Source organism: Archocentrus centrarchus, chromosome 22 (genome assembly GCF_007364275.1).
Source record: "Archocentrus centrarchus isolate MPI-CPG fArcCen1 chromosome 22, fArcCen1, whole genome shotgun sequence".
NCBI lineage: Eukaryota > Metazoa > Chordata > Actinopteri > Cichliformes > Cichlidae > Archocentrus > Archocentrus centrarchus.
In genome coordinates this window covers 11,758,558-11,781,864 of record NC_044367.1, presented here as the reverse complement: position 1 = coordinate 11,781,864, position 23,307 = coordinate 11,758,558, and the positions used below count along the sequence as shown (strand labels likewise).

Genomic DNA, 23,307 nt, shown 5'->3' with positions numbered 1-23,307 from the left:
AAAAAAAAACAAACAAAAAAAAACACAAATTTAAAATTTTTTCCATTTTATTTTCAAAACCGAAAGCTGCAGCCCTGAACTTATTTGGATTAATTTCGGTTATAACGGGTTTGCAACCTGATTTCTTAGATTTTTCAAGCCAAGCTGGGACATGAGTCAGATAATGTAAGCGGGCAGCAACTTAAAACTTTTCATATGTTAAACATTTAACCGTACCACTTTGGACTGCTAAACCTACCAAACAAACGTTTACGCGCTATTATATTTTCAAAATGTTTAAACGGCTAACACGTGTATGCAGAGCTGCAACATGCTACCATGCTAGTTAGCTCGGCGTCGGCCACGTTTACGCTAACTTAACCTTGTCTATCTTTCATACCTGCTGTCTTTCGACGACGGACCTTCGTCTGATTTCCTTTCAGACACTTCCTCTGTGAGTTTAATGTTCGCAAACGTGGTCCCCGAAGTGAACCAGTCTGATATTTGTTCAGCAGTGAATATTTTCTTCATTTTGCGCTCAGTAATTGCATTTCTTTTTCCAGTTATCTCTGTGGACGATCACAGCATGGGGCGCAAGTGAGACCAATGTCTCCCACTAGCGGTTGGAAAAAAAAAAAAAAAAAAAAAAAAAAAAAAAAAAAGAAAATTGCCATTCTATCTATATACACTACATAGCCCATAAGCCCATTAATATTTGCTGTCTGCCTTCACATGTATGAGCGAGTTGACTTCACATTTTTATGTCGGCCCACAGCTTCCCCTTCTGGGAAGGCTTTCCACAAGGTTTAGGAGTGTGTTTATTTTTTTAACCATTCTTCAAGAAGCACATTTGTGAGAATCTCTGGCAAGAAATGCCAATAAATAAATAAAAATAATCAGACTTTCAAGTTTAGAAAAGATAGAAAAAATTTAATACAGTATTTTTAAAAAAGTTCATTGTACTAAAAAAAAAATGTTAAAAAAGGAAATCAAAAGGCATTGAACATACACTTCATTACGATGGGAAAGCTACAACAAATAATACCATGTACAAAACTAACATCTTCAGTCACAGTCACATTGCCAAACATATGCACCTAAGAAATGTGAATGCAGAAATGTGTAACCCATGAACAATGTGACATCAAAGGCAACCTAACAAGAGAAAAAAAAAAAGGTCCTCATCACAGCACAGTATAGTAGCAGATCAATGTAAAAAGGTACAAGAACCCTCGCACGTTTTTTTGTTTTGTTTTTTTTTTTTTTTTGGGGGGGGGGGGGGCTGACTGACTTTGTACTTAAAAGAAAAAAAATTATACAATTAAAAAAAAAAAAAAAAAAAAGACTTTACTGTTCAAGCAAGCACCAATCACAGATTTATCTCCAGTGATGGACACCCGATGTCTCGCATTAAGGTAATCTCTGTGCGGAGCTTTTCGTTTTCCTTGAAAACAAGAGAAATGCACAAATTTGATTGATGTGATAAGTTATCAGAATTCACACGGCCATCGAAAATCTTTAATTACAGAGAAAGTGATAGTTACCTCTTGAAGTTTTGTGTTGTCCTTTTTAAGCTTAACCAGATATTCAATCCTCTGTTTGTGGTTCTTGTGTCCCACAAGTTTTCCATTCTCCTCCGACAGCTTAATGTTCTGCTTACGGAGAACATCAATCTCCTGTAAGAAAGCAGAAATGCAACAAAAGTGACCTGTAAGTTCACAAATAGGCAAAATCCTAGAGTCTGACCAATAGTTACTTTTGACTGATACACACCCACCCACCCAAGAGCTGGAAGCTTCAACAGGGATCTGACCTGTTTTTAATTTATGAATAAATAAAAAATGTAAAAAGTAAAGAACAGGGGAGAAAAACCCCTCCATGAGTGGTGATGTTACATAGTTTGTCCACTAGAGGGCACTCTGCAACTTCCCTGTTGGCAACTGATTTACAGTTGGTCTACAGTTGGGCAGAACGTAAAAGGAGTAATCCACGACTTAGTGACAGTAAAAAAAAGAGATTTTTAAACTGCACATTAATAACTACACATTAAAAAAAAAAAAAAAAAAATCAAAAATCGGTTCATGCTTTTTATGCCAAAGAAAAGAATATTGGGCTGATACATCACATTAAAAATAAATAAAGCAATCACAAAATGTTCATGACAGTATCGCCTTAAAAATACTATATTGTCTGCAAAATACCATCTAAATCTGGCCCCAATTTTCCAAATGTAAAACATTTTAGCTTTGTATTTTTTTGCAGGACTTTTCTGTATTGCACATGCAATACTGCAATATTGCACTAAATTGAACCAAAGCTTTTACCTGGATTAATTTCTCTTCATCCACTACCCTCTGGTTCAGCTCCCTCAGCTCTAGACAGCGGTTCCTCAGCTCAGTGGTCAGCTCCTGAATGCAGGTCTGAGACTGAGCATCCATAGACTCCTGCGCCTGCAGTCTAATTTTAGAGGAAAAAAGAAGAGACAGGTGTAAAAATTTCAGCATCAAAAAATTAAAGTTTGAAGCATTATGCAATAACAATAACATAATAATCAATCTGATGACACCACCCCATCTAGGTGCTTACTTTTTTTGAATTTCAGACAGCTTCTGCATCATTTTGTTCTGTTAATGAAGAAGAAACAGTCAATTAGTAACAGTAAATTCATTTTCAGCAAATTAATTATTCAATAAATAGAAAATTAAAATGAGCAGAAGAGCAGATACAGACCTTCTCTGCTCTCTCGTCCTCTAGCTCTTTGAGTATGGAGTTCTTGAAGGCTTCATTCAACTCCTCACTGAAAAGAAAAAAAAAAAAGGAAGACATTATTCGCTCTATTTACTTTTTTGAATTAATTATCAGTGGCATGAGGATGGCAGAATCTGGATGAAGAAACTCAACCCATTATTCCCATTCTGAGTCATCTGGTTCTGCTTAGTGTAAAACTTGTCAAGCAAAGCCTGGATCTCCATTCGTACCATCTCTTTCTCTGTGAGCTGTGTCTGGGGGGGAAAAGTAATACAAAATATGAATGTTGATACAAGTTGTAATGAAATAAGATGCATTCATGAGAAGTATTTACTGAAAAAATGCAAATGAAAACATTTTAATATAGTGATTTCAATTTAAGGTTTTACAGGTTTAATGGGCTGCAGGTCACCAGAAAATAAATAGTGAGCTACAAAAGAAGCCTAGTCTAAACTAGAAAACAAAGCTACTCAATATAAATCAGTCCTAATATTAAAAAAGTTAAAGATTCATTTGACTTTTCCACAAAAATTTACCTTAAGCCATTCGATTTCCTCATTTTTGGAAGCCCTCTCAGAGTTCAGCTCTGCTAAAAGAATTTCCATGGTCATCATGGAAGAGCGCCTATTCTCCAGCTCCCGCTCCTGGCTTACCAGCACCTGGGTCAAGTCCCTGTTGAAGCTTCCAGGGGTACGAGGTGTCTAAACAAATTGAAGAAAAAAAAGAAAGGGGGGAACATTTGTATATGCCGTATTCCTAACTGGAAGTTTTCAGAAATAAACATACATCTATGAAGGCATACTTAAATATTATTTAAACCATAAACAAATTTTACCCGAGGAAATGATTTAGGTGTTACTGTTTGATCAGCAGGTGGCTGGAAAGTCCCATTCCTGATAGTTTTCTCAACAGCTTCTTGCTGTTGTTGCAGTTGGGAAAAAAGGGAGAATTAGGGAAATTAGTAATGTTGATATGATGTTATTCCATTTACTTAAAAAAACAACTTTACCTTCTGCTTTAGATTCTGAATAATGACCTCCTTCTTGGCTGTTTGCTCTTCGGATGCTTGCAGGAGGCTGTTCTGCTCATCTAAGACTTTAGAAAGTCTTTCAACTTCTTCAGTGGCATAAACAATCTCCTCCTGTAAAACCTCAACCTACACACACACACACACACACACACACACACTCCCTTAACCACATTTTATCACTTAAATAATTTTTTTTTGTGGTTGTAATTGTGATAAATCTACAAAAAGATGCATTTACCTCTATTTTATTGGATGCCACCTTCCTGTCTATAGTTTCTTTCAGGTCACAGATTTCTTCCTGCAGCCTACAGTTCTGCTCCCTGATATCGTCCCTTTCATGGCATGCTGTGTTCCATTTAGTCTGGAAGAGCAATGAGATTAGTCATATAAATGCATCCGATTGAATGGCATAAGTGTAATGGACAAGTGTATCAAACAGTATACGACAGGTAAAGGATCAAATAGGAAGATGATTACTGTGATGTCGCTGATATCTTCAGTAAGATGGGTGATGGTCTGGTCCTTCTGGCTCAGCTCACTGCGGAGGTCTCTGGTTTGGTTAATCAGGTCTAAAACAACATCCTGTCAAACAATAAGAGCAGTATTTAGAAGGGCAGTAGACATTGAAGCCATATATTATTTTTTTAAATTAATAAACAGAGGCTTACTTTGTCCTGTTCAATCTTCTGCTCCAAGCTTTTTATACTTTCATTGGCTGAGTTAACATTTTGTTCAAGATCAGCAAGAGTGGAAGCCTTTGAAATGAAATTAAGACAACCAGGTTTAACTACTGAGCTGCAATTACAATAATTTTATTTGCAGACATACACAAAGTTCTTAGGACTGACCTGCTGTTGATTTTGTGTTAACAAATCTGAGACTTGTTTTTTGAGCTGTGTATTCTGCTCCATTGTTTCAAGAAGTTCTCTGAAGGATATACCAAAGCAACTCATGTTAATATAGTTACTTAACTATGTGTGTGTGTTTTTTTTTTTTTTTTTTTACTGTGCATAACTTACTTTGATGTACTTTCTTTGTTTTCCTTTAACTGGGAGATTAGGGTGCTTGTGCGCTCCTGCTCAGTTTGCAGAGAATCATTTAGTTTCTACAGTAAAAAAAAAAAAAAATTAATTAAAACAAGAGTCAAGGATAGAAAATAAAATGTCAAGGCCTAGATTTCTTGACAAAGTTATCATAAACCGCTCACCGTGATCTCTGCCTTCAGTTCATCGATCTCCTGCTGCCTGTCACGCAGCTGCTGTCTGGACTGATCAGCCTCAAACTTGGCCTCAGCCTGAAGCTGGTCAAACGAATCCTGAAGTGTCCGATGCTGCTCCAGAAGCTGCTCCCACTCCAGTCTGGAATGAAGATGTTGTCGTGTGAGCACATCAACACACTAATGAGAGCAGAGCACTGTTAGGTCACACATTTGAACAAATAAATCCAGTCCCCAGACTCCTGAGAGGAAAACTAAAGAACTGTGTATTTTAATATTGGATACCATGATTTGATGGTCTTGTAGAAAACTGACTGGCAGCTGAAACCATAAAGCTGCACAGTTTTATGATACACAACATCATTATGAATTCATGTAGAAAGCAGTTTCATCAATATTAATATCATACTAAACTGTGTCTCAATCAATCTTACTTCAGTGATGTAGCTCTGCAGTTTTAAAGTTAACAGTTAAATCATACTCAAAGTAGACTCCTGCTTACTGGACTTTGTCAAGTTGGAGCTGGGTGCTAATCAGACTGTTGGATAGCTGACTCATCTCTCTCTGCTGCTCACTCTGACTGTCTCTTAGCTCGTTCTTCACAAAGATCAGTTCCTTATCGGACGACTCCAGCACCAAGCGCAGATCGCGGATCTCGCTCCGCAGAACTGAAAGGAGAGCAAAGAACTTTGGCACACTCGTCTTATCACTGGCTTTAGTCAAAGTTTGACAAGTTCACAAACATCAGCATGAGCCCATGCAGACAATCAGGAGGACCATCCAAACCTAACCTTCTGCAGCTTGCTGTTCAGACTGAAGGCTCTGTTGCAGATTGTTAACAGTCTCTTGTAGGGTGAGTTGATCTTTATTCCAGTTGGATCTTTCAGTAGAAAGTTGCTATGAAACAGTATAAATAATCAGGAAATCAGGACAGGAAAATAAATAGAACATTTTTCAATATTTACTGCAAATGAGAAATTTCTACCTCATCTTTGCGGTCAGATTCCTGAGTCATCACAGCCACCTGCTCTTCGAGTTTTGCAATTTCTTGCAACAGCTTGCTGTTCGTCAGCTGCTCTTCATTCAGCTGTGCTTGGATGCGACTGCCTTGCTCCTGATGCCAAAGTAGAAAAAAGTTTAACACACTCAGAGGACCCTATGTGGTCTTTTTGGACACACGTGTCAGCAAAACTCTAAACTGCTTTACCTGCACTTGACGCAATTCCTCTGTCAGGGCCATCTCAGCCATGTCTGATGGAGGCTGTTCAGACCAAATGCTGTCTTCATTATCATCTGCCCCGTTCAGGTGCTCTGGGCTGGAGAGCGGCACGAAGCGAGATCGCAAGTTGTATGCTCTGGTGGGCGTGCTGAGAATCTGGTGTAATAGATATTTCATAATTGAAACTGACTTTGTTTTTTGTTTTCTTTTTTGAGCATGATATTGCCTTACAGTTATATGAACATATTTCTACAACAACTAACCTTTAGAGTTTCAACATGAATTCGGTTTAGTTCAGAAACCTCCTGTTTTTTATAAGCATTTGTGGCTTCCAAAATGTTCTCCAAATGTCTGTTGGACTTCTCAAGGTATCTTTTCTCAGATTCCAACTGGGCCATCTGTTTCCTGAAACATAAAGCACCACATTAAGCTACGTGAAAGTTAGGGTGGAATATTTCTGCTTAGGTAAAGAAAACATTTCCTTGAGCCACAAATCAAAGCTGTGCAGTCTTTTCATATATGACAATACTGAATTCAAGAAGTAGAGGAGATGGTAACCCAGTCACATTTAGCAACCCAGTAAATATTTCTGACTTTTCAAGGGCCATGCTACTGAACATCTGCCAAGCCTTTCAGGACAATCCCCATTTCCTTTATCTTTACAATACTTTTCTTCATTAAGTTAAAAAAAAAAAAAAAAAAGGTAACCTCCTTACTTGGTGACATCTTTGTACTCCTCAAAGGCCTGAAGGGCAGCTGTCAGGTCTGTCTGTTTTTGAAGGAGCTTAGCGTTCAGTTTCTCAATTGTAGCTGCTGAGGAGGTATCTGTAGCCCCAGAGGCTGAAGTGACCTCTGGAGCCGTGGAAGAACAAGTGTATAAATATATATATGTAAATATTTTTCATTTTCAAGCATTTCTCTTCATTTCATGTCAGCAATCTTACTCTCTGTGAGCTTCTCTGACTCCACAGCTTTCTGAAAGGCCTCTTCAATCTCAGCAGCAACTTGGGCTGCAACTTCATCAGCTTTCACCACCGATTCAAGTGATCGTAGTTGACGGTTCTCCTCTCTGAGGCTGTAATTCTCTGCAGCATACCGAGTCATCTTTGGGTGATGTTCAACCTTAAGAGGCAGAAGTGCGTAAATAAAAAAAGTGTGGTGGTGAAGGTCACATCTGATTAATAAAAGAAAAAAAAAATATTACTATGACACAGGTAACCCTAGTCTGCTTTTGCCTTGATGTATGAAGAAAGGAGAAAAAAAAAAAAAAAAAACATTGGAGTTTCTCACAGGAACACTGAGAGGTTTAAGGACGTTTTGGCATCTCCTACACCTTGTACAGATATAATCATCAGCAGTGGGTTAGAATGTATTAACATTTTACCTGATCTTTCAAAATCTTAATCTCTTCTTTCAGTTGATCAATCAGAGCCTGAGACTCCTTGTCTGACAGCGAGTTTTCTCCTGCCTTAAGTTTCATCTCCAGGCGAGAGATGTGGTCTTCTCGAAACCTGACAATCATTCGGCTGGAATGGATAAACTTGTCTTTTTGTGCCCAGGCCTCCTCAAGCTGGGTCACCTTCTTGAGTAGCATCTGAGAACAGTCAAACTTGACTATAAGTTTCCTTATTAAGTTTTTAAAAATAAAAGGCAATGTGAAAAGAAAAAAAAAAACAACTTCATCTTGCCTTTTTTTCCTCATCCTGTTTCTTCCACAAACGAACAGCAGCCATAAACTTTGCTTTATATGAGACATCTTGATGAGTTTTGATGCATGGGCCTGGAAGAAATTTTTTAAAGAATGGTAACATTCACATTTGTTAAAAAAAAAAAAAAAAAAAGACTTTACGACTCTGTGCTGAACGCTAGCCAAGGTTTGTGGCTTTTAACGTGTGTAAATAGTTTAAACAGAATGTTAACTGGCTGAACTTTAACATATGTTTGAGTCATTGTTACCCAAGTGGAGTTCTGGTCCTCCTGGTGCTACGTCTCTCCCACAGTCCACTCCCTGAGCTGCCAGTGCCTGTGCAAGCTGCTCCTTAAGCTTCTTCACTTCAGCCTGCAACTGCTTCACATTTCCCTGCGTGTCTTCATTGATGACAGCCTGGCAAAGCAGAATAATTGTACAAGGATGAAAAAGAAATGAAGTAAAAAATCTTGAGTGTCTTGTTAATTCATTGTAATAAAGTATTTAGCTCTGTTCGATGATTTATACCTTATTTTTGATCAACTTTGCTCTCTGGGCAAAGTGCAGGGTGGACAAGGTTTCTCCAAAACACTTTGAACCAGGGTGCACGTTGGCTATGATGTAAGTCTTGGCATTGCCTCCGAGGGAGTCCTGAAATAAGAGTAACAATCAAACTACATGTCACTGAACATTACTAAAGATGAAATACTATATCTTTAATTTCACATAAATTGATGCAGAAGGTGCCTACACACTGCGAGATTTTAGAAGTTTTATATATTCATTCCAATCCTTAGTCTGCAACTTAGGATGTCAAGTTTGCAAGGTAAGACCCTTCAACACAATGAGAATACCTGACTCTTAGGCCATGGTGCATGTCTGCAATTCCTCTGCTATTTGTTTCCATGCTACGGCCTCCCTGACTCCTCCCTACTAACAGCTGGAGGACAAATTACAAATAAACTAGATGTTCTTATTTGTTGGAATCTCATTTGCTTATTTTACTTCTGTCTATTCCATTTATTTGTTTTTTTTTCTCCCCACAGTATAGCATTGCTGCATTCCTATTGGTTGGTTAGCAGACATAGGTGATAGCAGCAATTATACTGTGCAGTCATCCTAAAGACCATTAAAACACATGTCAGGTGTCAAACATGCATCCCAGGGGGGGCAGATTTGGCCCCCGGGAGGGTACAATTCGGCCCGCTGGATGACTTTGCAAAGTGTGAAAACTGTAGCATAATAAAACACATTGCTATTTTTGGTGTAATGATGCAAAGCCAGGATGAGGAGGAAACTAATTTAAACAATTAGTTTTCATCCTAAAGATGTGGCACCTACTTCTATCTATTTATTTAGACTCACTGTGGAGTAACTAAGACATCTTATTTTTCTGAGGACATCTCAGGCTGTTCATCAAGTTTTCGGTAAAATGCGCACAAACGTTGAACCTATCTTACTGCCCTCCCTGGGGCATCCCAAAACCAAAATGTATTAGCATCTACACTTACCCTGAGAAGAAAGGTGAGCTTTGAATCCCTGTAGCAGATGTGGCGGTTCTTCCCATTAGACACATCCACCAGTGCCATGATCACTTGGCCAAGGCACATGAGGGAGCGATTGATACTGCTGGCCTCCTGAAAGGGAAGCAGTGCAGAAAACAGCTGATATAGACCAGAAACCAAATGCAGTACAACAGTGTAATGGCATTCAGGCACAAAGCTTTACCTTCAGTCTCGAGCCCTCTGTGTGTGTGTCTTTCTGTCTCTCAGACCCTGCCAGATCAACCAGATTCAGCTGAGACATTCGAATGTTCACCACTTCATTGATGGTCTCCTTGGACTCCAAAGTCATAGTAAACACTGCGTGGGATCTCGAAGACTCACGGTTCATGGAGGTGGAGGCCACACGTCGATTGCGCCAGCCCATAGAAAGCACCTAAGTGGTTTAAGACACACATTTCATACAGTTCAACAGTGTGTTTCTTGTAAAGACATGAAATTAAACATTAAATCTCAACTTTGCTTAATAATTTCACAGTGTGGCAGCATTCATCAGGGACTTTCTTGGCTCAAATTAGACCTTTGGGGATGACCATGAATGATTGCTAGTTAAAGCACTGAGTCTGGGATACCTCACTTAACAGATCAACAAAAAATTATTTTAGGCTTGACTAAATTAACCACCACTTTAAAAAAAAAAATGGTTAAAATATTTTCATCAAAATACTTGTGATGTTTCTTTGGTGGCCAGCAAATTTTTTTATTTCCTGTTTATAGTCCACAAACTATTTCTTTGCCTTATAATAACACTTAGTAATTCATATACAAGAATATAAAGTTTCACTCCAACTGGTCAGACAGTAAATATGACAACCTTACACGAGTCACAATAAACTAGAAATTCATACCTGGTAGGCTTCGGCTGCTGAGCTCACAAACTTCTCCACAACTCCCTCAACAAACACGCCTTTCTTGATGTTCTCCCTGAGAAAAAGGCTGGCTGAGGCTGTGTCCAGAAGATCATAAATTTGTTCATTGTATATCTCAATAAATGAACATTTGCAAAGGAAACTCTTGGACTGAGGAGACTGTTGGAGGGTGGGGGAGGGAGAACAAGTGCCAAATTCATTAGAAAAACAAATCTGAAAATTTGGTTTTTAACTCCTTCGTGGTGATAAAATGTTACAGCTCACCCTTTCCACTTCTCTGTTGATGAGAAAAAACAGGTACTCAAAACTTCGAGGAATAACCCCTCTTAGATTGTCTGTGAAATTATCCAACTCAGATGGCCCTGAAGCAAGAGAGAGAAAAAATATGTAAGGTTTAAGGTCGATTGCTTGACCTTTTTTTCCCCCATTATAAAATGTAAGTAATATTATGGAAGCCGCACCAAGCATGGTGAAGGTTTTTCCAGAGCCTGTTTGTCCACTGCAAGAGAGGAGTCCAATAAGGAACTGAGTGGGTTTCCACATTAAACACACTGAAGATTGGTTGTGCCATAATTAAATTTTATGAAGAACAGAAAAATCACTTACTAGGCAAATATTGTACCGTTATATCCATTCATGCAGGACTCAACAATATTTTTGGCCACACTGCAGAATACAGCATCCTGCAGAAAGATGGCAATTAAACACAGTAATTACTTTTTGAGCAACAAAGGCTATAACTGACACCAGTCCTGTTATATTTAGAAACTTAATTTTAGCAATGACAGTGGCATCTTTATAATACTATAACCAATAATGTGCCCCAAACCTGAGTGGTGTCAATGTCAGCAACATGATCGTAGGTGAAGGTTCGTGGTTCCGGTTTTGAGAGCAGACGGATGGTGTTTGGTGAGGTGACTGAGAGACACAGACTCTGATCTCCATCTGTGGTTAGCCCAGTGTCCCGGGTCAGAGGTCGCACTCGGACAAAGACTTTGATGGAGTCGCTGTCACCACTGTAACCCCAGAAAAAGACACTTCAGAAAGCATGATACTTAAGGCGAAGATAGCAAGAGTTAAACATCACTAAAAAGGGCAGCTGCTAATTTACTACATTTGTTTTTTATAACTTTATAGTTTTGTGTGAAAAAAAATATAATTATCAGCAACAACACAAACATGTAACTGTTAGTAATTAACTTATGTTACCAATGTTTCCAGAAACAAAAGGAAAATCTTGTCATTTAAAGTAGGCTCAGCTGCAGTCATCATGACTTCTTATTTAGAATCAACTAATTGACATATAATTTAAGCGGTGAATGTTTCAGCACACCATGAAAAGCTAGAAGCATTACAAGCCACAAACATTTGGTTTGCGCACGCATCATTACATTACTTTATGTTTTTGTTGTTGTTGCGCTTTCCTGTGACTGCACACAGTGTAGAACTACACTTTCACATACATATTACACCAGAATCAGAATCGAACACGGGTGCTTGACAAAATTCAGGAGTTTGAGAGTCTGTATTATTTGCTAATGTATACAGATTACAACCCTGGCACATCACGTTTATCATCGCAGAGGCCATTCCTAATGCGGCGACCCCCATATCTACTTTGAATCACCACATTCAGGTGACAAAATAAGGAAAACATTTGCTTGTGACCCTTCTTGGTTGCAACAATCTGTTACACTCGTTTTAGGGTATGAAAAAGCTCTGGTTTAATTTTATGTTACCGTTATCCTCTGCAGTTTGCAGCCTTAGCGTTTTAAACTGAAAAAAAAGGGTGATTACCTGGCAGCAAGGTGAGTTGAATCGGGAGACCCTGTCAATAAATAAATAAATTATGACAATGTTAGACGTTTGATCAGCTGTTTAAGTCGTTTTTAGAGCTGCAATTTCTTTAGCTCAGCGTTCACGTATCATGCTTAGAGCTTCCTTAAATGCCTAACATCGAGTTATCATAGCAGCGTCTGGCCGAATTTTACGCATTTTAGGTGAACAACGAAAAATTATAGTTTTGATTGCGCTACCTTTCCCACTGGGATTCATTGTTGACAATGAAATATCCGCCGTTTTCTGGTAAAATATATTATTCACAGCATTTCGGCGAGCACTGTTTACGTCCTTCGAAATTGGCGGGCAAGGTTGGTGGTGGTTCTTCTTCTTCTTCTTCCTTGATTTTTATTAACAGACTAATGAACGGCGCATACCGCCACCTGCTGTACAAGTAAGAAAATCGTTTTGGTTTTTTTTTGTTTTTTTTTTATTTTACCAACGTTATTTAAAAAAAAAAAAAAAAAAAAAGACCACAGATAAAATACATATCTTGAGCCACCTTTCATTTCTTTATATTTTGCTCCCAAGGAGACATACCTTTTAAGTGCTCTTGAGCAGCATTGCTCCAGGCTGTCTGAATGTCTTTTATTTGGACACTAGCTGCTTTTTCACTCATTTTCAGTACAATCCTAGTACCTGACCGTTTTTAGGGGAATGTTTTTCTTTGTTTCTTAAGCCACTCAACACTGACTATAACAAACAATTTAACAAAAAAAAAACCCAAACAATTTTAAATTGTATCTTTAGGTACTTTGTTACTAGCAACCTGTCGCAAAACACATTTCTTCACAGTTCCCATTTCTTTAGTTGAATCTATGGAAAATGTCAACAATAATATAGTTTGACAGGGATAAAATAGCATTTTTGCATCAACACGGTGATTCCCAAAGAGATAATAGCTGAAAACTTTGCATATCTTGGTATGGTGTGCTGTGTGACCTTAAAATAAAATTGAGGAAACTGGTCAAGAGGTGGAGAAAAGAAGAAGTGACAGGCCTAAAAAAAAAAAAAAAAAAAAAAAAAAAAAAATCTACTGCAAATGAACAGCATCTGAACATCATGACCTTTAAAAATAAAAAAAAAATCCAGCAAAGACCTGGCACAGGGCCTAAGAGATAGATCTGGCCCTTCAGCTGATCCCTCTGAAGTTGTTTGATATGCATATACATACTGGTTTGACAGTATTTTTCTCATTTTCATGTTTAAGTTTTATAAGAAAAGGCACTGAACTGTGGCAGCTGCAACATTTTCATCATACTCCATCTTTGATGACAATAAAAAGCTTTCTATTCTATTGTGATTCTTCATCCATCCATCCATTCACTTCCGCTTATCCTTGATTCTATTTCTAATAAATGCAGAAATAAAAATGCACAAAATAAGTATACTTATACTGGTAAAAATGTAAAATAAATAAATAAATAATAAAGTTCAAAGCAAAGGAAAACTAAAAATATATAAAATAACATTAACAGCTCAAAGAAAAAATTCTTTACTTAAATTGAAATTAGTCGAAAAAATGTAAATAACAATTCATGATGAAAGGAATAATTAATTCTAAACTATTAGAGCAATTGATGATGATAGGCTGATGTAGTGAAGTGTACTGTTTTTTTAATCACCAGCTTTCCTCTGTGCCAACATAACTGAATATGTCTCATGTTATGTTTGATGAAATGTGCTTTAATTTAAAAAGGGGCATTTTCTCACTCTAGAAATGACATTAATACCTATTTTATTACTATGTTACGTCATATATGTTGGCGCTGTGGTCATATTGTTTATTTAAACCTTCACGCATGTCAAAGAGAGAAGTCTCTCACCCGGTCTTACTTCTCAATTAAAGTGTAAGAAACTAAACCTTTGTTTTCACGTACTCGCAGATAACAGCTGAACTAGCTCGAGATAAGAGGTATGAGAGTATGATTTTGTAATTTTTGTCCTGTCATTGATAGTCTATGTTCACTCGCCGTTTAAGGACTGCTCAGAGTATTATCTTGCCATTTCTGTCATCTTTGAAGCTGACTCGGGGAGGCGCTGTCATCAAAACGCATCACATCCACTCTTTTACACGATTGGCTGTGGGACCGGGAAGTGCGTTGCCTTTGAACGCTTCCAGCGATTTAATTGGTGCGTTTCACGACTTTTAAATTCCAAACGGTTGTCGCCCAGGGAAGGCGAGGGTTTTTCAAAACCATCTCATTCCTTCTCATCACTGTACCGGTGAAAGACGGAGTTTCTGCTACGGGCACATGTTATATTAAGGTAAATGGTAGTTACACGGGGTTATAATTTAGTCTGTTACACCGGGAGGTCTTTTCTAATCTGACATTTGAATCCGAGATTTCATTTTCTTTGCCTTTTTGGTAACTGAGGTGCTAGCTAGCGAATCTGTTGTCACTTCACTGTTCACGTTAGCTGGATCAGCACTAGTCCTGTCGGCTAAAAATGAATCGGCACTAATTCCCTGTTTTCTGTGGGTTTTGCTCTATGGATACGTGCATTGTTGTCCTCTTACTATACTAATAAGCAGGGTTATTATAGTTAACGAAAACGAACGAAATAACGAAAACTGAAATTGAAAAAACATTGTCGTTAACTGAAATAAATAAAAACTATAATTAAAAGGAAAAAACGATAACTAATTAAAACTGAATTGTGAGTTTACAAAACTAACTAAAACTAACTGAAATTATCGATAAACTGACTTTCATTTACTTGTTTTTTTGGGGGGGTTTTTTAAGCCTTGTGGATTGATATGAAATCATTGTTTCCGCTCTCCGAGTTTAAGCTGGGAGCGCCACAGGACAACTGTGTGAGTGCGCATGTGCGTGCGCTCACCGCGCTGGTCCGCAAAGTAATGGCTGCGGTCTGCCGAGAAAGCGGCAGAGTCCCGTATGGAGGTTCTTTGAGTACAAACACCTGCACACGACCACAAGGTAATTAACACTCACAATCCAGCTACACAAGCATAAATGCGGACATGAGGTCGGCAACTTCTGTAGCTTGTGTACAGAGGCCGCAAAGACCCTGCAGGTTTAATTAGCGAGCATCTAACCAAGCTAGCTCCAAAACAGAAGCAGCTTCAGGTGGTGAGAACATCAGGATGCAGATGGATTTGACCTTTGACTCCTTCAAAGAGTTTGTTTTTGTTTAACACCACATGTAGGCGTTATTAATCTGCTGCACTGATGCTGAAGTTTATTGTGGAGTTTATTGTAGAATTTATTGAGTTTGGGAGTTCATGTTTTTCTTTGTTTCTCCCTGTTGATGTTCATGTGTGTCCTTAATATTACACACATTTAGCATGTCTTGTGAACAGTTGGTTGTTGACTATATTTCTTTAAACTGTATCTTTTGTCAAGTTTTCATTACACAATAGTCACTTTTGCGCCTTGAATCTTGCACCTGATCAGGTATGAAAATACTAAAACTAATACTGAAACTAACTGAAACTAACTAAAACTAAGCATGAAACCAAAAATAAAAACTAATAAAAACGAGCAAAACCTCTCTGAAAACTAATTAAAACTAACTGAATTAGAGAAATAAAAGTAAAAACTAACTAAAACTAAACTATAATGTAAAATCCAAAACTATTATAACCCTGCTAATAAGTAACGGTTCATTGGAGCACTAGCCTCCCGACATCCATCAGAGGGTGTGGGACTTAACCAGCAAACCATCATTTAAAATATCAGCTGAAAGTCAGTACACTATCCATTATTTACAAGTAGCTATGTTAAGTTAGTCATGCTGTCGTTTGGTTACTGCTTGGTCACAACATGTAAATCATATATTTTAACCAATAATGCTTCATTAGTCAAGGGCCTCTTGGGCAATGCATGACTTAAACAGTAGTGCTTAGATTTATCAAACCCAGAATATAAATATTTATGAATTGTTTTTAAATATATAATGCTATAATTGTCTGAAAGTATTATTTTGGCACCAAGGTGTTGACATTAACTAGCATCTGAATGTAAAAAAAAAAACAACCTTTACAACGCCATCTGGTGGCCAAGCTGTGCAGCTGCTGCAGCGCTCTTTCTACCCAACTTATTTTGGCATTGCCGTACACACATTTGTTTTTAGTGAACAGTTTGCAGCAGTGTATATAAAACTGCAGTGAGTGAATACTGGCCTAGCACCAAGTGGCAACAGCACTTTTACTTTTTAAAACTCAAGCAGGGTTACTTGATGTTTAAAAAAGAAGAGGCCTGTCTTTAAAAAAAAAAAGAGAAAAAAGACTGAATTTCCTTGAAGTTTAATTATTCAGCTGATTAAAGTAAATGAACTAAACCTGAGAGGCGCTGAGTGGAAGGTGAACTTTTCCTGACTTATTTGTTCATGGTGGGACAAAATCAGGAACAGGATGTGCTTTTAGGCAAACACCTGGATAGAGGAGTTAAAATAAATTATAAGCACTTCACTAGCAGAAGTATTGGCTCAATTGCCTTGGTTCTTGTGTAATTTTTGTCATGTTTCTCTCACTCTGATTAACCCCTGCAACCAAAGAAAGTGTCTTATCAACTGGTTGCAGCTTTAAAACTCACGCCTCCGTCAGCGATGAGGGTTAGAGGTCCCAGCACAGTCGCGTAACAGTTTGTTCCTCTGCTTTTACAGGATGAGTTCTGTTGATGTTAATGATGAGAATCGTGGGGTCTGCCCAGGAGGAAAGCACAGCTCAACTAGCGACATATTTGCCCTGGATCAGCCAACTGGAAGGCCCTCCATCCTGCGCCAGACGGAAAACCTGCCAAACAAGACTGTACCAAAGGGGGCAAAGGTAAAGAACTTTCGCCCCCCCCTTTCTCATCTAGATTACTTCCATACAGCCTGTTGGTGAAACCAGGGCAAAAATTGCACAGTCACAAGAAAGTTTAGCATTTGACAGTTTGGTCATGCTAACCAGCAATCATAAATGGAGAGTTTTTGTTTCATTCTTGACCATTAGATGCAAAATATTTACTCTGGTGACTATATGAAGTATGACCTCAGCCTTGTTATAGCCTCAAACAAATTTGAACATGACAGCATTTTTGTTTCTTAATACAGTCATTTGTAGACACAAGTTTTTTGCTGGCTCAAAATAGGCCTTTGGGAGGGTTGTCTATATATGTAAGCTCAATAGGTCTGTTTTCCCTGTTCTTTTTGGACTTTAGATTAACAAACGTGCTTTACGCTTGAGTAAATTAGACCCCAGATTTTAAAGAGCTGGTTAAACATATTTTCATTCCAGTGCTTGTGGTATTTTTGTGGTGTGAGGCCAAAACCCCTTTTTATAAGCAGAAAAAACCCTTTGAGCTTGTCTGACATGGACTAGAATGATTGGGGATTCAAATAGTTGCTTTTTCTCTTCAAAATGTATCCAGTCAACTGTACTTACTGACTGAATCATTTATGTGTAGGTTTGTTTTCAGACTCCAAGAAGAGACCCTGTGACTAAAAAAATTCTGTCCCCCAGCAAGTCTGTCAATTTGTCAAGCGTGGATGAGCATACAAAAGCTATGGATTTGGATAAATCAAAGTAAGTTAACATCCAATTCACCAGTATGCCTCAAAAAAAAAAAAAGTATTGCATTTGGGTAACCTCAACCATTTTGGTTTTGCAGTACTCTGCCACAGCAGGCAACTGAGCAGCCCAAACAAGGTAATTTTTCTGAAACTCCACAATTATGCCCCCCGCCCCCTTTCACGCTGAGAGATTAACACAAACCTTCATGACTTTTCTTCTGCAGAAGTGTCCTCTTATCCTGATGACAACATGCCAATACAAAGCAAAGGTGGCTACATGTTGGATTTTGACAACCTTGAGTCCATCAATCCATTTCAAGAGTCTAACAAGATGGTCCTCTCTCCTGCAAGGCCTGCTTTTGACATCTCCCCCGCAGATCACTCCAAGTCTCAAAACACAACACCAGTGACTACTGTGGAGGAGTCTCTCAAAATGGAATCGGCACTAGACGAGACCCTTCCGTTCAGCGCGTCTGTAGAAAACTCACTGGCTGATCTGTCTGCGGATATTAGCTCCACAGAGAGCAGTGTGGTCATAGTGAAGAAGGTCCCAGCATTTGAGGAAGACGATTCCTGGCCTGTAACACCCGATGAAAAACAACTTGGTGGTTCATCTTCAAGCACCGATCAAGACAAATCGTCTGGCAGTTTTGCGGAGGATGCTCCACTTCCAGCAACAGGTTCTTATAACTTGGATTTTGACAACCTTGACGCGCTGAATCCTTTCCAGACTGGTGGCTCTAAAATTCCAAATTCACCTGTTCTTGGGAGAAAGGTATCAAATGACGATGCACCTGCAGAGGAACACAAACCTGGATCTGTTGTTGAGGTGGCCCAAGAGCTGCCTGTTGAGCGTGAGGTGAAGCCTATAGCTACAGTGGCCCCAATATCTGCTAATACAGCAAAACTTCCTGCTGTTGAATCCCAGCCAGCTGATGACCCAGTCAAGGAAGGCCCAACCAAAGAAGGCTCTGTCAAACTTGAATTCAGTTTTGGCGACGACACTGAGGTAAAACAGGAACCACCACCTAAGAAATTTGTCAAAAGGCCACCTGGTGTAAGACCTAAAGAGGGGAAGCGTGTCTCTGATGTCAAACCACCAAAAGAAGCTGAAGTGAAGCCTGAAGTCAGTGATGGAGATGCTGATGCTCCGCTGCCTAAAAGTTCTTACTCCTTTGACTTTGAAAAGTTCCACGACCCAAACTTCAATCCTTTTGGAACAAAAACAAACATAAACAACTCCCCCATGTGCAGCAAGAAATCCAGCCCAGAACCGACGGAAACTGCTGTTCAGGAGCAAACTGATGACCCTGCGACAAAGGAGGCTGAACCACCAGCATGGTAAGTATAAGTATAGCCTAAGCGTTTATTGGCAGTGGCCACTGCACTTGCCAGTAATGTATTTCACCGTAGCATCACTCTAAATGTTTTCGCCTTCTCAGTGCTGAGGAGAGTTTGCCAACTGCTGAACCGAACCCTGGCCTGGTAAGAGAACAGGATGTACTTTGATACAATCTTCACCAGAATTTCCCTTTTTGCTTATTGTGCACTTTATACAAACGTGTTTCATTTATTATGGACCGACAGGCTGCTGATAATAAGGTTGTCTCTGACTTTGAAACTAAACAAGCAGTACAGAATCTTCCTGAGCCCGCCGAACCCTCTCGGCCTGAGCAGAAGTCACAAGCTGACATGCTGGACCTCAATGAGGAGTTTGTTTCTGGAGAAATGTGTGAGTAATTGTTGGGTTCAACTCTGTTTGAACCAAACGGTGCTTTTGTTAAATCTTTCAGTTATGGAAAGCTCTTCCTGCTGTTAACCCATGATCTCTATCTGCAGTCATAACCAGTGACTTTGATGGACAGATTGACTACCTTGAACAGTTTGGGTCCAGCAGTGTAAGTGCTTTCTTTATCGTTGCTAAATGACTAAATGTTCAGCCTCAAGGTTTTTACATGTTTACATTTTCACATCAACAGTTCAAGGAGTCTGCACTGAGGAAACAGTCCTTGTACCTAAAATTTGATCCCCTTCTGAGGGAGAGCCCAAAGAAGTCTGCAGGCCCGGGTGCTCAAATTCAAGCCCCTCCGCCCGCTGCCCCTGTCTTTCAGTATGATGTATTCCTGTTTTTCCTGAGTGTTGCTGCTGTCACTGGACAAATTTGTTCTGTTTTGGATCTTCTGTAAAATGTGTTGAATTCATCTGGGGGAAAAAAAAAACATTTTATTTTTTTTTTCCTTGTTCAATTCAGACTTGAAATGCCACAGATGGCAGACAAAAAAGCAACAAATGGACCACAAAAAGATGACTTCAGACTGCTCGATGATGCTGCAGCACCAGTGAGTCTCTCTTGTGTCTGCCTCCACTGGATCTGTCATTTGATGTTGCTTGCACTCTTATCTCCTAACTTTATTTACATCATCCCCACATTTCTCATCTAGACTCCAATCCTCGAGAGCTTCGTCCCACCTTTCCCACAGCCAGTAAACACTGAAGACGCCATCATTGAAGTGCTCAAGTACAGTCAGAAAGACATGGATGCAGCAATCGCCAAAGTGCAGGCAGAAGTAGGTTGCCTGGTTTTTCAAACATCTAGATTAAAATTTGATGTCAGTTTAAAAAAACCAAAAAATCAGTTTGTGATCAGGTTCAGCCACAGCAAAAGGCACACTTTAAACACAGATCAAAATTCAAAGAAACTTGGTTTACTGGGGAATTTCAGTGTGTGTTCATTGTGCTGGGTTATTAATCACCAGTTTGTACGTAAAACAACACATTAGGTGTGAAGGTATCAGGTAATGTAACACAACTAGTCATAGTTAAACAAAAGAAATGTGCAAATTAAAGTTTAAACTCTTCATTTCAAAGTAGACTGTCAAACTGACGCTTTTCCTTACATTCTGTCACATATTGTTACACTGATGGATGCTTATATTAAGCATGGCCAAAGTTTCAAATGATGAGGTCAGCATATGTAAGTAATTGCTGTGAGACAAGGCTTTAGACAGACTGCTCTCAATACACTGTTTAATTTTTTTTTTTTCTCTGCACTTGGATCTTCATCCAAGACCAAGTCAAAGAGAGCAGATATCCCTAATATGGTAATCTCAGGCTCACAGCTCTGCCAGGATCCACTGACTGGCTGTTTAACCCTTTTGTTTGCATCTGGCAGCCAATCAGAAGAAAGCTGGCCTAAGGAAGGGAGCTAAAACATCTTGTTTCAGACAGAATGGACCAAAGTCCCAGTATAAGAACAATAAGCATTACTCTGAACCTTGAATCATGGAAAGCTGCCTAGAGTCCAATACACTCAATACTCATTGGAATTGAGCTCCGTGTGTGTGTGGTGGCTTTTTGCTTTTAAATTAAAGTGTGCCTTTTTCTGATAGGCAAAAGAAAAGGATGAGCAGTGGAGTATTAAGTATAAGAAGCTGCTTGATGACGGTCAAGAAATGAGGTAAGCTGTACATGTCTTTTTTTTTTTTTTTTTTTTTTCCTCTCTCTCATCAGTTTTGTATAACATCAGATTTTGAAGATATTTGACCTTTTTTTTTTTTTTTTTTTTTTTTTTTTTTTTTTTTTTTTTCCCTCACAGGAAAATAATAGCTGAATTTGAGCTTATGATTGCAAAAATGATGGGTAAGTTAATACAGTGCACATGTTATGCTAGTTGGGAGAGTTACTGATGTGTGGGGTTTTTTGTTTTGTTTTTTGTGATTAATTAAAAATTTCCTTCCACTGGTCAGCTGATCAAGAAAAAGAGAGTGAGGTGGCCCAGGTGAAGCTCAATGCAGCTCTGCTGGAGAAGGAGCAAGTGGCCAGCGACCTGAACGCCATGGAGAGATCTTTCTCTGAGCTTTTCAAGAGGCTGGAGAAGTACAAGGAGGTCATAGAGGGTTATAAAAAGGTCTGTCCATGGAAAGCAGCCATAAATGTTTGCTATAATTTCTGATTTTTAAGAAAGGAGGAAGGAGATATAAGTGGTGAAATATTTTCTGCATCTTTTACCCAGAATGAGGAGACTCTGAAGTCTTGTGCGCAGGACTACCTGGCAAGGATCAAAAAGGAGGAGCAGCGCTACCAAACGCTTAAAGCTCATGCTGAGGAGAAAATTAGCCAGTAAGTAATTCTTGCCTTCCGTGTTAAAGCATTGGGAGATTTGTAGTGACTAACTTTAACTTATTTCTCATCGTCAGTGCAAATGAAGAAATAGCTGATGTGCGATCCAAGTACAAGGCTGAAGTATCTGCACTCCAAGCACAGCTGCGCAGGGAACAGCTGAAAGTACAGTCACTGGAGAAGAGCCTGGACCAGAGGGCAAGTGAACATTTTATTTTGTATATATTTGCAGTGGTATCTTAATCTTTATTTATTTTCTTCTGATCTCTCATTTCCTTTCTTGTTACAGGAGAAGGAGGCAGAGGAGCTCACCAAACTTTGTGATGAACTCATATCCAAAGTGCAGAAGGGCTGAGCGCACTTGTAAATACTGTTTTCATTGCTTCTATTCTTTATCTTTATGTCCAGATCATCTTCTTGTGTAGTGTATTGTTTGTCTTTTTCAATGTTATAATACTATTTAAAAAAAAAAAAAAAAGGTTAATAAAGAGGATTACATGATTTAATGATTTGGTGATCATATTTGCATCAATTTTTAGTTTTGCCTACAGCTATATAAGATCAGTAATCACTAGAGGGCAGTGCATGCCTTCATAATTGAGTCCTATCTGGATTTTTGCATTCAAAGCATTATTTATGAGCATGGAAATGACATGGCCTTTTGATTCTTTGAAGAGCATCTGCTTTAAAAACAAGCCGTTCAGTGCACTCAGCTGTCATCTGTCTGGAGCCAGCGCTCATCTCCATCCTGCAGTGCTTACAACAAAACAAGCGCTCACCTGATACAATGCTCCCCTTCTTTCCTGGGCAATCACAGGGTCCTGTCACATCACTCCCACAGAAGGACAATGCACTTCCTAAATGGTGAAAGGAAATCCTACCTAGATTGGAGTTGAATGAGGTGGTGGTGGTGCAGACTAGATGTGGGGTGGGGGGGGTCAATTCACTTAAATGAGAAAAGATGCTGGTTGTTTGGTGTAGTCTTGCAGGGGCCATCACTCATCTAAAAAGCAACTGTGAGACTGCTCTTGTGTCTGTACAGTATCTATTCAGTCATTCATCCCAGCATGTTCTGTCCCTCTGCTGGCTGCCCTCTGTGTCACCCTTAGCGGCCACTTCAACCCAATCAAAGGAAGAAAGCTGACCTGTGTGCCCTGATGTTTCATGAAGGGCACTGGGACTTCTACACCTTCATGAGTGCACACTGCAGCTTTTAAAGAATACCCAAAATCCACTAATCTTCATGAAGAATGTGACTTTTTTTTTTTGTTTGTTTGTTTGTTTGTTTCTGGTCATTTAATCAAACTATCAAACATTCAAACTTTCTTTTTAAACCTTAAACAGAGTACATCATATAAGATTGTCAAATACAACCAGTTACATACAAAAATACCTAAATATTGACATGAAGTAAATGTGAATAAACTGGGTGGCAATATTCAGAATTGTACTATACACAACAATGTAATAACATTACAGACATGTAAAATGCTTTGCTCTGAAAAATAAACCTTTGATA

The 23,307-nt window shown here is 38.9% G+C and overlaps 3 protein-coding genes across 7 annotated transcripts in view; 1 reads left to right on the top strand and 2 right to left on the bottom strand.

Annotated features, from left to right (window-relative positions):
• Window positions 1–590, bottom strand: part of tdrd9 (tudor domain containing 9) — a 28,900-nt gene extending 28,310 nt beyond the window's left edge. For 3 of the 4 annotated variants that reach the window (XM_030718726.1, XM_030718727.1, XM_030718728.1), the window contains exon 1: window positions 380–590. In XM_030718726.1, coding sequence (XP_030574586.1) covers window positions 380–510 — 131 coding nt within the window. In that variant the 5' untranslated portion in view covers window positions 511–590. The remainder of the gene's footprint in view (window positions 1–379) is intronic. The other variant, XM_030718729.1, reaches the window with a different exon arrangement.
• A 731-nt stretch (window positions 591–1,321) lies between these two features.
• kif15 (kinesin family member 15) lies at window positions 1,322–12,469 on the bottom strand. Its single transcript, XM_030718993.1, has 35 exons — window positions 12,347–12,469; window positions 12,108–12,138; window positions 11,140–11,326; window positions 10,917–10,993; window positions 10,772–10,809; window positions 10,575–10,672; window positions 10,290–10,469; window positions 9,608–9,817; window positions 9,391–9,516; window positions 8,408–8,530; window positions 8,149–8,296; window positions 7,881–7,972; window positions 7,577–7,786; window positions 7,137–7,314; window positions 6,909–7,044; window positions 6,456–6,597; window positions 6,181–6,348; window positions 5,959–6,087; window positions 5,765–5,870; window positions 5,476–5,641; window positions 4,965–5,115; window positions 4,777–4,862; window positions 4,606–4,684; window positions 4,426–4,512; window positions 4,235–4,339; window positions 3,996–4,118; window positions 3,737–3,883; window positions 3,563–3,646; window positions 3,264–3,428; window positions 2,881–2,981; window positions 2,710–2,776; window positions 2,566–2,603; window positions 2,304–2,436; window positions 1,524–1,655; window positions 1,322–1,423 (listed from the first exon to the last, which is right to left on the bottom strand). Exons 1-35 carry the CDS (start codon window positions 12,363–12,365, stop codon window positions 1,349–1,351), a joined length of 4,137 nt encoding a protein of 1,378 aa, XP_030574853.1. The 5' UTR covers window positions 12,366–12,469; the 3' UTR covers window positions 1,322–1,348.
• Window positions 12,470–14,303: 1,834 nt separating this feature from the next.
• On the top strand, window positions 14,304–22,294 carry tacc3 (transforming, acidic coiled-coil containing protein 3). Of its 2 annotated transcripts, none has more exons than XM_030718911.1 (17): window positions 14,304–14,417; window positions 16,779–16,941; window positions 17,564–17,682; window positions 17,768–17,805; window positions 17,894–19,010; window positions 19,112–19,154; window positions 19,257–19,401; window positions 19,509–19,567; window positions 19,649–19,779; window positions 19,921–20,008; window positions 20,111–20,236; window positions 21,059–21,126; window positions 21,265–21,308; window positions 21,416–21,576; window positions 21,682–21,788; window positions 21,866–21,986; window positions 22,078–22,294. In XM_030718911.1, the coding sequence occupies exons 2-17, from the start codon at window positions 16,780–16,782 to the stop codon at window positions 22,141–22,143; spliced, it is 2,595 nt and encodes an 864-aa protein (XP_030574771.1). In that variant the 5' UTR covers window positions 14,304–14,417; window position 16,779; the 3' UTR covers window positions 22,144–22,294. The 2 variants fall into 2 exon arrangements, with proteins under 2 accessions (XP_030574771.1, XP_030574772.1); XM_030718912.1 differs by lacking the exon at window positions 14,304–14,417 and adding an exon at window positions 15,042–15,091.
• Window positions 22,295–23,307: the final 1,013 nt, after the last annotated feature.